Source organism: Perca flavescens, chromosome 7 (assembly GCF_004354835.1).
Source record: "Perca flavescens isolate YP-PL-M2 chromosome 7, PFLA_1.0, whole genome shotgun sequence".
NCBI classification, from domain to species: domain Eukaryota; kingdom Metazoa; phylum Chordata; class Actinopteri; order Perciformes; family Percidae; genus Perca; species Perca flavescens.
In genome coordinates, this window is record NC_041337.1 from 37,554,929 (window position 1) to 37,572,428 (window position 17,500).

At 41.9% G+C, this 17,500-nt stretch overlaps 1 protein-coding gene across 1 annotated transcript in view; it reads left to right on the forward strand.

Moving 5' to 3' along the window:
* itpr3 (inositol 1,4,5-trisphosphate receptor, type 3) overlaps window positions 1-17,500 on the forward strand; it is a 167,048-nt gene that overhangs the window by 6,824 nt on the left and 142,724 nt on the right. The window contains 1 exon segment of the mRNA XM_028582667.1: window positions 12,767-12,837. Within this exon segment, the coding sequence (XP_028438468.1) occupies window positions 12,767-12,837 (71 nt within the window).

Below are 17,500 nucleotides of genomic sequence, written 5' to 3' on the forward strand. Positions count from 1 at the left end.
CTCCAATATCAGAGTTTATATGTCAACGTTCTGCTCCAATATCAGAGTTTATATGCTAACGTTCTGCTCCAATATCAGAGTTTATATGCTAACGTTCTGCTCCAATATCAGAGTTTATATGTCAACGTTCTGCTCCAATATCAGGGTTTATATGCTAACGTTCTGCTCCAATATCAGGGTTTATATGTCAACGTTCTGCTCCAATATCAGAGTTTATATGTTAACGTTCTGCTCCAATATCAGAGTTTATATGCTAACGTTCTGCTCCAATATCAGAGTTTATATGTTAACGTTCTGCTCCAATATCAGAGTTTATATGTCAACGTTCTGCTCCAATATCAGAGTTTATATGTCAACGTTCTGCTCCAACATCAGAGTTTATATGTCAACGTTCTGCTCCAATATCAGAGTTTATATGTCAACGTTCTGCTCCAATATCAGAGTTTATATGTCAACGTTCTGCTCCAATATCAGAGTTTATATGTCAACGTTCTGCTCCAATATCAGAGTTTATATGTTAACGTTCTGCTCCAATATCAGAGTTTATATGCTAACGTTCTGCTCCAATATCAGAGTTTATATGCTAACGTTCTGCTCCAATATCAGGGTTTATATGTCAACGTTCTGCTCCAATATCAGAGTTTATATGTTAACGTTCTGCTCCAATATCAGGGTTTATATGTCAACGTTCTGCTCCAATATCAGAGTTTATATGTCAACGTTCTGCTCCAATATCAGAGTTTATATGTTAACGTTCTGCTCCAATATCAGAGTTTATATGTTAACGTTCTGCTCCAATATCAGAGTTTATATGTCAACGTTCTGCTCCAATATCAGAGTTTATATGTTAACGTTCTGCTCCAATATCAGAGTTTATATGTCAACGTTCTGCTCCAATATCAGAGTTTATATGTTAACGTTCTGCTCCAATATCAGAGTTTATATGTCAACGTTCTGCTCCAATATCAGTTTATATGTCAACGTTCTGCTCCAATATCAGAGTTTATATGTTAACGTTCTGCTCCAATATCAGAGTTTATATGCTAACGTTCTGCTCCAATATCAGGGTTTATATGTCAACGTTCTGCTCCAATATCAGAGTTTATATGTCATCGTTCTGCTCCAATATCAGAGTTTATATGCTAACGTTCTGCTCCAATATCAGAGTTTATATGTTAACGTTCTGCTCCAATATCAGAGTTTATATGCTAACGTTCTGCTCCAATATCAGAGTTTATATGTCAACGTTCTGCTCCAATATCAGAGTTTATATGCTAACGTTCTGCTCCAATATCAGGGTTTATATGTCAACGTTCTGCTCCAATATCAGAGTTTATATGTCAACGTTCTGCTCCAATATCAGAGTTTATATGTTAACGTTCTGCTCCAATATCAGAGTTTATATGTCAACGTTCTGCTCCAATATCAGAGTTTATATGTTAACGTTCTGCTCCAATATCAGGGTTTATATGCTAACGTTCTGCTCCAACATCAGAGTTTATATGTCAACGTTCTGCTCCAATATCAGAGTTTATATGTCAACGTTCTGCTCCAATATCAGAGTTTATATGTTAACGTTCTGCTCCAATATCAGAGTTTATATGTCAACGTTCTGCTCCAATATCAGAGTTTATATGCTAACGTTCTGTTCCAATATCAGGGTTTATATGTCAACGTTCTGCTCCAATATCAGAGTTTATATGTCAACGTTCTGCTCCAATATCAGAGTTTATATGTCAACGTTCTGCTCCAATATCAGGGTTTATATGTCAACGTTCTGCTCCAACATCAGAGTTTATATGCTAACGTTCTGCTCCAATATCAGAGTTTATATGTTAACGTTCTGCTCCAATATCAGTTTATATGTCAACGTTCTGCTCCAATATCAGAGTTTATATGTCAACGTTCTGCTCCAATATCAGAGTTTATATGTTATCGTTCTGCTCCAATATCAGAGTTTTATATGTCAAATCAGAGTTTATATGTTCTGCTCCAATATCAGAGTTTATATGTCAACGTTCTGCTCCAATATCAGAGTTTATAGGTTATCGTTCTGCTCCAATATCAGAGTTTATAGGTTATCGTTCTGCTCCAATATCAGAGTTTATATGTTATCGTTCTGCTCCAATATCAGAGTTTATATGTTAAAGAGAAAAGAGAAATCAACGGGAGTGGGACGGAGACGGAGGTTAAATTAAGAAATGATGCTGCAACGCGGTGAGTGGTCCCAAAGATTGCGAGACATTTGGTTTTAGGAAAGAGAACCACTTACAACTCCCGATACAGTTGTTGACCCTACCTAACCCTAACCCCACACACACACACACACACACACACACACACACACACACACACACACACACACACACAGAGATACACACACAAACGCACACACACACACACAGTCACACACACACACACATACACACACATACCTACATACACACACACACACACACTTATACACACACACACAGATACACACACACCTACACGCACACACAGTCACACACACACACACACATACCTACATACACACACACACACACACACACTTATACAAAAACACACATACACACACAGATACACACACACACACACACACACACACACACACACACACACACACACACAACAAACACACACACACACACACACACAGTCACACACACACACACACACACACACACACACACACACACACACACACACACACACACACACATACCTACACACACACACGCACACACTTATACACACACACACACACACACACACACACACACACACACACACACACACACACACACACACACAGGAACCTAACGGGAGCAGGATGGGATTCAGGAGTCTTTCTCTCTAGATTTTGCAGGACAGGATTTTATTTGGGGGGGGGGGGCAGTCCCGTGATCGGGAGGTGATGAGAGTATTTTCGTGGGCTCAGGATGGGATGGGAGCGACAGCTGATTCCCGTGTCTCCCTCTAACAGCAGCACGTTACAGTTTTTTTTTCGATTGGTTAAGCTACACTGCACCAGACCAATGCTGCACACTGAGGGAAATACCATTTCTTTCTCTCCATATGACTTTCACATACCCTTTGTCCTACTAACACCTCACTTTGCACCGGCTTTGTAATGCCTACTTGATCTGTACTTTATGTAGCCTATATGTAGCCTTTATGTAGCTTTTATTTAGCTTTTATGTAGCCTCCATGTAGCCTCCATGTAGCCTTCATGTAGCCTTTATGTAGCAGCCTATATGTAGCCTTCATGTAGCCTCCATGTAGCCTTCATGTAGCCTTTATGTAGCCTCTATGTAGCCTATTTGTAGCCTTTATGTAGCCTATTGTATTCTGTATTGCTGTATTGTATTGAATGTGTAACTCTATGTTGTCTTGTACCCTTACGCTTTATTCTTGGCCAGGTCACCGTTGTAAATGAGAACCTGTTGTCAACGGCCTACCTGGTTAAATAAAGGTTGAATAAAATTGAATTTAAAAATACCCAAATCAGTCAACATGTCAACATGGAGAATGATGACAACAACAACAACAACATGTCCCAGTTTTCATACAGCTACTACAGTAGTGTGATGCACAACACAGACACACATGACTGACTGGATCCAGTACAGGCTACACTTACAGTCACCAACAAACTGAACATACAGTACAGGAAATACTAGACATTATCCTAGCTGCATCTGGCCAGAGAATTTCATCACCTTCACAGGCGATATATGTCCTCATTGGCGAGACAACCACTGTTCGAATTAAGGGGGGTATTGGGGAGGTCTGACCACCCTAGATGAGACTTGGACCCTCCCAAAAGGGATGAAAATAATAGTTTTGGGGGAGGGAGGGGGTACTGAAATAAATGTAATAAAATATAATGTTAGCCTATCCGAAATCCAATGTTTGACGTTAACACATGAATCAACGCAATGCATTTCAAAACACTGACCAGGGCCAGTGGCAGCCATCAGGCATGTTTGGGGTGTGTGTGTGTGTGTTTGTGTATGTGTGTTTATGTGTGTTTGTGTGTGTGTGTGTGTGTGTGTGTGTGTGTGTGTGTCTGTCTGTGTGTGTGTGTGTGTGTGTGTATATAAGGGACATACAGGACATACTGCTCCACCTTTTACTTTTTTCTCTGTCACATGATAAACTCTCAGCTGCTGCTAACGATGTTAATGCTGCTAATGCTGCTAACGCTGCTAATGCTGCTAACGCTGCTAACGCTGCTAACGCTGCTAATGCTGCTAATCGTAGCTTCCTGAAGAAGGAAACATGGAGGACCACACAGATTCAAAATCCACATTTCAGGAACAGGAGTCTTCTTGAAAAGAGCAAGAGAGTGGCTTTTTGAAGCGTGAAGGCTACCGTAGCTGTAATACCTACTGTGTATATATATATATATATATATATATATATATATATATATATATATATATATTATATATATATATATATATGATCTATGAAGATATTGATTGATATATGAAGAGAACAGGGCCAGTGGCAGACACCAGGCATGTTTGTGTGAGTCAGAAGTAAGCCTCTAGGAATTAGTGACGTCACCAGTCGAAGCTCACGGTATAACCCGAACACTGAAGGCCCCGTGGGAAGTCTTGAACGTGGAAGCCATCCTTCCACTGCTGCAGGTCGACCTGTTCCCAGGAGTCCTCCAGGGATACCTCTTCTTCTACCTCCTTCTCCTCCTCTGTGGATTCCCCCCTTTCCATCTCCCTCTTCTTCTGACTCCTTTCATTTGGGTTGAAGGCAGGTGAACTTACCTGCTGCATTTTATATAGTGCCTAAACCTGATTGGTGGGCCTACAATTAAGCATTTGTTGGCGTACCTGGTGGCTGTGTATCACAGATCGGCCCACAGGTGTGGTCGTGTGACAGCGCTTTGGAATTGCAAGGAAGTGACATCATGATATACTTCTGTGTCTAATGTATACAAGTGTGTGGAATATTAATAATAATAGTATTGTTAGGGAAAAAAAAGGTGTGAACGGCTGACATTGTGCTGATAGTGGTGCACATCTGGGCTGATGTTTAGATAATTTCAGTGTGAATAATCAGTGTTTATAATCAGTGTGAATAATCAGTGTGAATAATCAGTGTGTCAGCGATCTTCAAGAACTGTAAAGCTAAGCAGCAGCAGCAGCAGCGTGTTAGTGCAGATAGATGAAAACAGACTTTAGAGACAGAGGAACAGAGAGACAGACAGGAAAGAGAGACAGACAGGAGGTGATGAATTCAGACATGTTAGTCACGGAGTCAGCATACCTGAGAGAGTGTGTGTGTGTGTGTGTACCTGTTTTACTATATTTGTGGGGTCCAAAAAAAACGGAAAATACATTATTACTTGTAGGGTCTGCACAGCCTTGTGGGGACCAAAATGCTGGACCCCACAAGTTTAAAAGGCTGTTTGAGGGTTAAGACTTGGTTTTAGGATTAGGGTTAGAATTAGGTTATGGTTAAGGTTAGGGTAAGGGTTAAGGTTAGGCATTTAGTTGTGATGGTTAAGGTTAGGGTAAGGGGCTAGGGAATGCATTATGTCAATGACAAGTCCCCACAAAGATAGTCAAACAAATGTGTGTGTGTGTCTGTGTGCGTGCGAGTGTGTGTGTGTTTGTGTCTGTGTGTGTGTGTGCGTGCAAGTGTGTGTGTGTGTGTGTGTCTGTGTGTTTGTGTCTGTGTGTGTGTGTGTGTGTGTCAGTCCTGTGAATAGAGCAATCAGCACACCTGGGACACACCTGTCAGGCAGACAAAAGAAGTGACGGCTGACTCCGTGGGCGGTCAGAGAGAGTCAGAGGAAGTCAGAAAGAAAGAAAGAAAGAAAGAAAGAAAGAAAGAAAGAAAGAAAGAAAGAAAGAAAAAGAGAGGAATTAAAGAGAGGAGGGGAAGGGGAGAAACGCTGGGAAACAAAATGAAAAAATAAAACGAGACAAAAACGAAAGAGAACGGGAAAAAAAGAACATTTTGGAAAGTGGAGACATTTGAAGGAAAGAAAGGCAGGAAGGAGAGAGACGTAGTAAAAAGGTTAAACGGAAAAACGATAAGAAAGAGGTTAAGAAGGAAAACCAGAACAATAGAGGGAGAATGGAAGTAAACGGTGAACAAATGAATGAATGGCAGTAACATTTATAACCTTCCTGGTGTCCTCAGGTCAAATGAGTGTGTGTGTGTCTGTGTGTGTGTGTCTGTGTGAGTGTGTGTGTGTGTGTGTCTGTGTGTGTGTGTGTGTGTGTGTGTCTGTGTCTGTGCATGTGCGTGTGTGCACGTGTGTGTGTGTCTGTGCGCCTGTGTGTGTCTGTGTGTGTGTGTCTGTGTCTGTGCATGTGCATGTGCGTGTGTGCACGTGTGTGTGTGTGTGTGTGTGTGTGTGTGTGTGTGTGTGTGTGTGTGTGTGTGTGTGTGTGTCTGTGCATGTGCGTGTGTGCACGTGTGTGTGTGTGTGTGTGTGTGTGTGTGTGTGTGTGTGTCTGTGTGTGTGTGCATGAAAAGAAAAGACTCAAGTAGTACCTCAACATTTGGTACTGACGTACAGTACTGGAGTAGATGTACTTAGTTACAGTACTGGAGTAACTAAGTAAATGTACTTAGTTACATTCCAGCTGTGTGGACCATGTGCTTGTTTGTCCCCTGGCTTCAGTTACTGGAGCAGATGATCCCAGCCACTCCCAGACAGCTGATTTGTTTACCGGCTGTGGCTTGGGTTTGTAATTGGCCAGAAATGCAAAACACGAGTCAGCTGACGTGTGAGTCATCACAGGAGCTCAGTGTTTTCACTCCATTCACGTTGGAGAAAGGGGATCGACCCAGAGTACACTAAACTAGACTTGTATGGAGCTAAATCGGGGCCAAATGTTTTGTTCATTCGTAAAAAAATATATATAGTTGAAAAAATAAAGCTTGAAATTGAAAATTTAAGTTTTGGTCAAAACTTGGAAAAAATAAAACCATGTATTTGAACTAAAAATAAGTGTACCAATTTTTCTTTCAGTTTGAATAAAATATAGATTCAATTCTGGAATTATTTTGAATAAATTATAAATTTTCATTTTTCACTTTTATATTTGTTTTCAGTTCCACATTTCATGTTTTCAGATTCAAAAGTTATTTTTTTTACGGCTTCAAATCTTTTTTACGGCTTCAAATCTTTTTTTCCGGTTTCAGATCTGTTTTTCACTTTCAGATATTTTTTCGGTTTGAGACTTTTGGCCCTGATTTGGCGTGGGGGCGTGGCTTCAACTCAGAGGGGCGTGGCATTATGAGTGACAGCCTATCAAAGAAGGCAGAAGACTCCTCTGTCATGTTGACTTCAGGAAATGGTGTTACTGTGAGAACTATGACTGAATGCTTTCTATCCACTATATACATGTGATGTTTACTTAAACTGATGCCAGTGACAAAGTTCCATTTAAAAAAATGTTTTGGACAACAAATGGTACCAATTACATTATAAGAGCAATAAACTGATTGTGCAGTTCGGCAGGAACAATGACTTCTCCCACTTCCATGTATGACTTATAGCACCACAGTATTCACTGGCACCAGCCCACAGGTAGGACATGTGAAAGATATTAGCATTTTTGAATAGATACTTTGCGACAGACTTTCAACTCACACCTCCGGCGGAGCTTTTCGTGCATCCCTGTGGAGGCTGGGGGCATTGAACCCGAGTGGACAATGTTCAAAGTTTCCATTGCTGAAGCTGCAGCGAGGAGCTGTGGTCTTAGGGTCTTAGGTGCCTCAAGGGGCGGTAACCCACGAACACCGTGGTGGACAACGGTGGTCAGGAAGCCGTCCGACTGAAGAAGGAGTCTTTCCGGGATATGTTATCCCGGAGGACTCGGAGGCAGTTGCAGGGTACCGAAGGGCCCGAAGGGCTGCAGCCTCTGCCGTGAAAGAGGCAAAGCAGCGGGTGTGGGAGAAGTTTGGAGAAGACATGGAGAAGGACTTTCGGTCGGCACCAAAGTGCTTCTGGAAAACTGTTCGCCACCTCAGGAGGGGGAAGGGAACCATCCAAGCTGTGTACAGTAAGGATGGGACACTGTTGACCTCAACTGAGGAGGTAATAGGGCGGTGGAAGGAGCACTTTGCAGAACTCCTGAATCCGACTAATACGCCCTCTATGTTAGAGGCAGAGCTGGAGGATAATGGGGGATTGTCGTCGATTTCCCAGGCGGAAGTCACTGATGTAGTCAAACAACTACACAGTGGCAAAGCCCCGGGATTGATGAGATCCGTCCAGAAATGCTCAAGGCTCTGGGTGTGGAGGGGCTGTCCTGGTTGACACGCCTTTTCAACATTGCGTGGAAGTCTGGGACGGTGCCAAAGGAGTGGCAGACTGGGGTGGTGGTTCCCCTTTTAAAAGGGGGGACCAGAGGGTGTGTGCCAATTATAGGGGTATCACACTTCTCAGCCTCCCTGGTAAAGTCTACTCCAAGGTGCTGGAAAGGAGGGTTCGCCAATAGTCGAACCTCGGGTTGAGGAGGAACAATGCGGATTCCGTCCTGGTCGTGGAACAACGGACCAGCTCTTCACTCTCGCAAGGATCCTGGAGGGAGCCTGGGAGTATGCCCAACCGGTCTACATGTGTTTTGTGGATTTGGAGAAGGCGATGACCGGGTCCCCGGGAGATACTGTGGGAGGTGCTGCGGGAGTATGGGGTGAGGGGGTCTCTTCTCAGGGCCATCCAATCTCTGTACAACCAAAGCGAGAGCTGTGTCCGGGTTCTCGTAGTAAGTCGGACTCTTTTCAGGTGAGGGTTGGCCTCCGCCAGGGCTGCGCTTTGTCACCAATCCTGTTTGTAGTATTTATGGACAGGATAAGTCGGGGTGGGGAGGGGTTGCAGTTTGGTGGGCTGGGGATCTCATCGCTGCTCTTTGCAGATGATGTGGTCCTGATGGCATCATCGGCCTGCGACCTTCAGCACTCACTGGATCGGTTCGCAACCGAGTGTGAAGCGGTTGGGATGAGGATCAGCACCTCTAAATCTGAGGCCATGGTTCTCAGCAGGAAACCGATGGAATGCCTTCTCCAGGTAGGGAATGAGTCCTTACCCCAAGTGAAGGAGTTCAAGTATCTTGGGGTTGTGTTCGCGAGTGAGGGGACAATGGAGCGGGGAGATTGGTCGGAGAATGCAGCGGGTGCGGTATTGCATTCAATCTATAGATTTAAAAGAGAGCTTAGCCAGAAGGCAAAGCTCTCGATCTACCGGGTCAGTTTTCGTTCCTACCCTCACCTATGGTCATGAAGGCTGGGTCATGACCGAAAGAACGAGATCCAGGGTACAAGCGGCTGAAATGGGTTTCCTCAGGAGGGTGGCTGGCGTCTCCCTTAGAGATAGGGTGAGAAGCTCACTCATCCGTGAGGAGCTCGGAGAGAGCCGCTGCTCCTTTGCGCCGAAGGAGCCAGTTGAGGTGGTTCGGGCATCTGGTAAGGATGCCCCTGGGCGCCTCCCTAGGGAGGTGTTCCAGGCACGTCCAGCTGGGAGGAGGCTCGGGAAGACCCAGGACTAGGTGGAGGGATTATATCTCCAACCTGGCCTGGGAACGCGGGATCCCCAGTCGGAGCTGGTTAATGTTGCTCGGGAAAGGGAAGTTTGGGGTCCCCTGTGGAGCTGCTCCCCGCCGACCCGACACCGGATAAGCGGACGAAGATGGATGGATGGATGGATGGACTTTGCGACGTTATCCCCTCAGTGGCATTTTTTTTTGTGATTAACACATAAAAAGGAAAATAGGTGGACAGCTGGACAAAGCTGGCAATCAAGCATCGCTAGCACTAAAGTTAGCATTAACTAACGTTAGCTTCACACTAGCTGGTGTTTTTACACTAATTTCAGTGTCCAGCTCAAGTTTTTTTACTTTAACGTGTATTGGTCTTTGTTAACCTCGGTTTGTCAGAATGACCATAACTTGACACTGGCTGCAGTGAAGAAGGTCTCCTTTTATAGAGTAGACAAATATGACTTTACATTAATGCTCTGACCTGATAAATTACGTTTTACACTATAACGTTACATGTAACAGCATGACAGTTATGCCTTACAAAATATGCCAAGTGGGCAAACTTTGAAGGCTTCTACCACAGCCTAACTTAAGTATCAGAATACACTAACTTGTCTTTTTGTATTTGTATGTCTTACTGTCTGTTTTCTGGACCGTGTGTGTCCGTAATAAAAGCTTTGATTGATTGATTGATTAACAAAGCAGACCAGGACAAGGTATGTTGTTTAAACTAACCATGAAAAGGTAACACTAGGAATGTTAGTTATCTATAATGTTTTACATTTATTAGGCTGTACGGCTGCAGGCAGCCACTGTCGAGTTATGGTCATTCTGACAAACAGAGGTTAACAAAGACCACTACACGTTAAAGTCAAAAACTTGAGCTGGACACTAAAATTGGTGTAAAAACACCAGCTAGTGTGAAGCTAACGTTAGTTAATGCTAACTTTTGTGCTAGCGATGCTTCATTTCCAGCTGTCCACCTATTTTCCCTTTATGTGTTAATGACAAAAAAATGCCACTGCGGGATAATGTCCCAAAGTATCTATTCAAAAGGCTAATATCTTTCACATGTCCTACCTGTGGGCTGCGCCAGCAGGATGCCTTGGCGGAGCGGACGCTATGCTGACTGCCGAGTGAATACTGTGGTGCTACATTCAATGTCATACATGGAAGTGGGAGAAGTCATTGTTCCTGCCGAACTGCACAATCAGTTTATTGCTCTTATAGTGTAATTGGTACCATGTGTTGTCCAATACATTTTTTTAAATGGAACTTTGTCACTTGCATCAGTTTATTAAGTAAACATCACATGTATATAGTGGATAGAAAGCATTCAGTCATAGTTCTCACAGTAACACCATTTCCTGAAGTCAACATGACAGAGGAGTCTTCTGCCTTCGTTGTTAGGCTGTCACTCATAATGCCACGCCCCTCTGAGTTGAAGCCACGCCCCCCACGCAAAATCAGGGCCAAAAGTCTGAAACCGAAAAAAAATTATCTGAAAGTGAAAAACAGATCTGAAAAAAAAAAAAAAAAGATTTGAAAAAAAAAAAGATTTTAAGGCGTAAAAAAAATAAGTTTTGAATCTGAAAACATGAAATGTGGAACTGAAAACAAATATTAAAGTGAAAAATGAAAATTTATAATTTATTCAAAATAATTCCAGAATTTAATCTATATTTTATTCAAACTGAAAGAAAAATTGGTACATTTATTTTAAGTTTGAATACATGGTTTTATTTTTTCCAAGTTTTGACCAAAACTTAAATTTTCAATTTCAAGCTTTATTTTTTCAACTATATATATTTTTTTCAAATGAACAAAACATTTGGCCCCGATTTAGCTCCATAGACTTGAAGTTGGAACGGTGTCTACTTCACAATAAAAGTCCTAAAACTTTTACTTTCCTGCTCTGAAAAACGAGTCAGTCATGACACACACACACACACACACACACACACACACACACACACACACACACACACACACACACACACACACACACACACACACACACACACACACACACACACACACACACACACACACACACATGCACACACACACACACACACACACACACACAAACACACACACACACACACACACACACACACACACACACACACACACACACACACAAACACACACACTTAAATGTGTCTTTTCATGCAGTGAGCACTCAGAGGATTACCAGTCCATTCATACACACATTAACTACTTTCTGCAGGAGGCCCTGTGTGTGTGTGTGTGTCTGTGTGTGTGTGTGTGTCTGTGTGTGTGTGTGTGTGTGTGTGTGTGTTGCCTAAACACTGATGGTAACAGAGATTTGCTCTAATTACCTCTCTCTCTCTCTCTCTCTTAGAGTCAGTTTTCGAAAGTTTGACTCATAGTTGGGTTTGTAGTGAAGATAAAAAGTTTTAAACATTTGTTGTTGACATTGGAAACGGTAGTTTGAATGTTTTTATATAAAAGGTGATTGTTGGGATGATGCAGCGTTTTATACATATAACATTATTATGGAACGCATCATAACTAATTTACAGGTTTTGCATTTGTCCCATTGCCAGAGCTGCTCAATGATGAAAACATTTTTTATCACGATTATTTCGGTCAATACTGAAATCACGATTATTTAACTTCTAGAAAGATGTTGCAATTATTGAACTTAAAAAACAGTGGAAAAAAGATAAATAAATCAACAGTAAAAAAAACACATAGAACTGTGAAATTTGTCTTAATACTTTTCCTAATAAAACTTTATTCTTTAATTCAGAACACAAGAGAAAATAAGAGTTTATGTGCAAAACGTAATGAGCTAAATAATCGTATTTCTTGATTATTCTGCTTTTGTGATCATTGGGAGCCGAAATCATAATCACGATTAAATATCGATTAATTGCACAGCCCTACTCGCCGCCGGTGTGTTGGTCCGACGAGTTTATTTAGAGATGTATGCTGCGTTCCAGGCAGCCCGCAACTCGTGTTCTCACAACCTTTTCTCGCTGTTTTTGGCGATGCTTTTTCTCAATGGTTTTGGCATTTTTTGGCGACACTTTTCAGCGATTTTTGGCAACACTTTCTCAGTGTTTACGTCGCTTTTGTAGACGTTTACTGTGTTGTAGTTTTTGTGCCCCCGAACACCATATCTCAGGACCCTCTGGACGTAATGTCTTCACATTTGTCACAAAAACTAAACCAAACTAATCTCTGAATGCTGTGTTTGGTTTCTGCAGGTTGGTGGATGACCGCTGCGTGGTGGAACCGGCTGCTGGGGATCTGGAGAATCCTCCCAAAAAGTTCAGAGGTACGACTGAGATGATATGTGTGTCTTATCACTTTAACTCCCTCCACTAAAAGTTCTGTTTTTGTCGCTGACAGGCTCAGATTATTATTCTAAGTGTCTGACAACAGAAACAGCCCTCAAATCACCATCACCAAACTCCACCAGACTCCATGTAAATAATCAGGATTTTTAGCGTGTATAGAGCCAGCATATCTCCACCAGACTCCATGTAAATAATCAGGACTTTTAGTGTGTATAGAGCCAGCATATCTCCACCAGACTCCATGTAAATAATCAGGACTTTTAGTGTGTATAGAGCCAGCATATCTCCACCAGACTCCATGTAAATAATCAGGACTTTTAGCGTGTATATAGCCAGCATATTTCCACCAGACTCCATGTAAATAATCAGGACTTTTAGTGTGTATAGAGCCAGCATATCTCCACCAGACTCCATGTAAATAATCAGGACTTTTAGTGTGTATAGAGCCAGTATATCTCCACCATACTCCATGTAAATAATCAGGACTTTTAGCGTGTATAGAGCCAGCATATCTCCACCAGACTCCATGTAAATAATCAGGACTTTTAGCGTGTATAGAGCCAGCATATCTCCACATGTAAATGGGTGAATTAAGGGTTTATTTCAACCAAACCAGAGTGGTGATTGTTGGAACAGTGGAAAGATGAACCAAGACGGCTTTTGATAGTTTTATTTAGTTTCTGTCCACTTTGAATGAAATATGCTACATAAAGTGCAGAATAAGTGGGCGTTACAAATGCCAGTACGTAGTGAGGTGTAAGTAAGTCGATGGATGTGCAATATACATAAACAGAGAGTCTATATCACTGCTGAGATGGTGTAGAGAGTCAATAAACAGTTAGTCTAGTGGTCTAGTTAGTGAAGTAGATCAGTTATAACTGGGCATCGAGAGCTGAAGCTTACTTGGAATCGTTTCAAAAATTACGATTCCATCGGAATCGTTTCTTTATTGGAATCGTTTGGAGGATTTTGGTTTCAAATCTGATCACGGGTTCCCAATTTAACATGCACAAGTTTTGGTTTCCGTAGCGACCAGGCGCTTGTTGTGTTGCAGCCATGGAGCACAGTAAGCAGTGCTCTAGTGTGGCTTTATTTTACGTTGAAAAAGCCTCGTCAAACTGCAACCCACCTTTAAATCAAAATAAAAATGTCCTCTTATTTGTGAAATAAGCATGTGACCCATAGATATAGAACAATAAAATCCAAACGATTCCCAACCCTTGTTATAACTAGAGCTGGGCAATATATGGATATTATATATCGATATCGTGATATGAGACCAGATATCGTCTTAGATTTTGGATATCGTAATATCGTGATATAAGTGTTGTCTTCTCCTGGTTTTAAAGGCTGCATTACAGTAAAGTGATGTACTTTTCTGAACCAGACTGTTGTAACTGTTCTATTATTCACCTTTACCCACTTAGTCATTATATCCACATTACTGATGATTATTTATGTAAAATCTCATTGTGTAAATATTTTGTGAAAGCACCGATAGTCAACACCACAATATTGTTGCGGTATTGATATTAAGGTATTTGGTCAAAAATATCGTGATACTTGATTTTCTCCATATCGCCCAGCCCTAGTTATAACACAAGGTATATGAATAGACAGTCTGTATAAATGCTGAGGTGTAGTGGGGAGTCAAAATACCGTTAGTGCAAGTTGTCTATTAAGTGCTGTAGATCAGTAATAACACAGTATACAAGAATAGACAGACTATCTAAATGCTGAGATGTAGTAAAGACTCGATATAGTCAATATACAGTTAGATAGTGATGTAGATGTGCAAAAACTGTGTGGCAACAGAGGTGGGAAGAAATAACGGTTGAGCATACTAGGGCAGGTGAATAGTGCAAAAATAGAATAAACCGATATGATAGCTATGTACGTGAAGATGTGCATCTGTGCAACGAATAGAGAACATCCAGTGTTTTCAGGAGAGAGTTTTAGGCACTGCTGTAAATGACATCACTGACCTCTAGAATTGGTTGGCCCATAATGTTGTCAGACTCTCAGAATAATAATCTGAGTCTTTCAGCAGCAACAACAGAACTTTTAGTGGACTCTAACTGCTGCTAATTAGTCCTGTAGGCTTACATTACAGCTCGGTTCTGGTTTAATAATGGACCAGATTCAGAGACTGTTGACACATGGAGACATAGGGTCCAGGTTGAAACCCCCCAAAGTTATCCTCCAACGGGCACTCTGTCAGTTTGACATTAATCCTTTTTTGTTTTTTAAAGAGGAAGTTGAAAAACTCATCAGACACAAATCATTATTATTATTATCTGAAGCAGAGTTTTTATAAAGGTCTTAAAACATCCAGAAATAGACCGAGGTTTGGTTCTCAGTTACAGGCTGCTACACCAGGCCTGATTCAGGTCCTGGTCCTGGGTCAGGTCTGAGTGTTCAGACCCAGATGGACCAATGAAAACCTCCGGAGGGCTGGATGAAATATTAATGATGTGTGTGTGAGTGATGTGAGTCCAGATGCTGAAAACAGAAAGTTACTCCATCTGCTCTGGGACACACAGAACTAGTTTATATGTAGATCACAGAGAGACAGACAGACAGACAGACAGACAGACAGAGAGAGACAGACTGTGTGTGTGTGTGTGTGTGTGTGTGTGTGTGTGTGTGTGTGTGTGTGTGTGTGTGTGTGTGTGTGTGTGTGTGTGTGTGTGTGTTAGGGTAAGGGTTAAGGTTAGGCATTTAGTTGTGATGGTTAAGGTTAGGGTAAGGGGCTAGGGAATGCATTATGTCAATGACATGTCCCCACAAAGATAGTTAGACAGACTTTTTGTGTGTATGTCAATGTGTATGTGTCTATCTCTGTGTGTGTGTGTGTGTGTGTGTGTGTGTGTGTGTGTGTGTGTGTGTGTGTGTGTGTGTGTGTGTGTGTGTGTTTGTGTGTGTCTGTGTGTGTGTGTGTGTGTGTGTGTGATTATTTCCTTTAGTCAAAATGGCTTTAATCTGTTTAGTCCCCGACAATACAATACAGTGATTACACACAGGCAAATGATGTTTGCCAAACACACACACACACACACACACACACACACACACACACACACACACACAGTGTTAATGTACAGGATCTGCTAGCGGAGAGTCAATATTTACCTTTCTCTCCTCCTTTTCCTTTGTCTCGGCTGTATTTGTTCTCCTCCTCTGTTAATGTTCTCTAGCGTTTCCAGTTGAAAGGAATGATTTTTTAACATCGTGTTCTTTAGTTTGACAGTTTACACCGATCGCTTACACACTGAAATCAGACGTATCGCACAGTTATCTAACCCTTACACTCAAAGAGCTAAACATCAGCCCAGATGTGCACCACTATCAGCACAATGTCAGAAGTAAATCATGATGTCACTTCCTTGCAATTCCAAAGCGCTGACTGTCACATGACCACACCTGTGGGCCGATCTGTGATACACAGCCAACAGGTATGCCAACACATGGTTGTTTGATTGTAGATCCACCAATCAGGTTTAGGCACTATATAAATATGCAGAAGGTACGTCTAGTATTTCCTGTACTGTATGTTCAGTTTGTTTTTCAGATCTTTTGTTAGTTTGTTATGTTTTTGACTGTAAGTGTAGCCTGTACTGGATCCTGTATGTTATGTGTCTGTTGTTTGCTGAGCTAACAGCATTATACACACTAGAGCAGAGATCTTCAACAGGAGGTCCGGGCCCCTTAGGGGGTCCTCAGAGTCACTGCAGAGGGGCCTCCAAATTATTGTCTATAGTTGTTTCAAATTAAAACGTCTTAACATGAATCTAACATTATTAGCAAATATAAATCCCCGCTGATGATAGGCTCTCTGGCCTATGGGTGAGGTAGTCTAAAAGGTAGCCATCTGTGCACAGATACAGTTCATCCTAAGGACTCACTGTGCCACATGTATGTTAACATTAAAATAGTTATAAAATCACGACAACAATTATTATTTTGACAGCTTAGTATTCTCTGCACTAAAAAGGTATAAAGGCTTTAGGCCGCCCTACACTTTATTGTAAGCCCGGTTTAATTAAAACTTCATTTTATACAATATTAGTAGTAGGGGTCCCTGCTCCATCTCTCCTTCAGTTAAGGGGTCCTTGGTTTAAGAAGACAGGTAAGGTGCGATAAGGTGTTGAACATTTTAAATGAAACAGCTTATTAACGTGTGCTTGTTGCCCCAGGTGTGTTGATGCCTCATCTGTTGACGTTTCCGAATGCCTTCCTACAGCTGCTTAAAGGGATATTTCACCGTTGGAAAGACAAATATATTTTTAAATTGGGTCACTTATGCAGTAAAAATGTGAATTTCTTTTTCTTTGAAATTGGTGGCTGATAGGCTGAGAAAAGCCAGAAAATGGGTTTTTGGCTCATGTGGATGAAAGACACCAAATCCCAGAATGCACTTGCTTCGACTGCTTTGGAGTCGGTCATTCAGTAATAATAGTGTGTTTTCTACTGATACGAACCGTAATGCTAAATCGGTGAAGTATCACTTTAATAAAAAAGGGCTTTCCACACAAACAAATGTACACGTGTCATAAGTATGAGAACAAAATAAGATTTTAACTGTCGGGCTCGGGCCGGGCTCGGGCCGGGCTCGGGTCGGACCGGGCTCGGGCCGGGCTC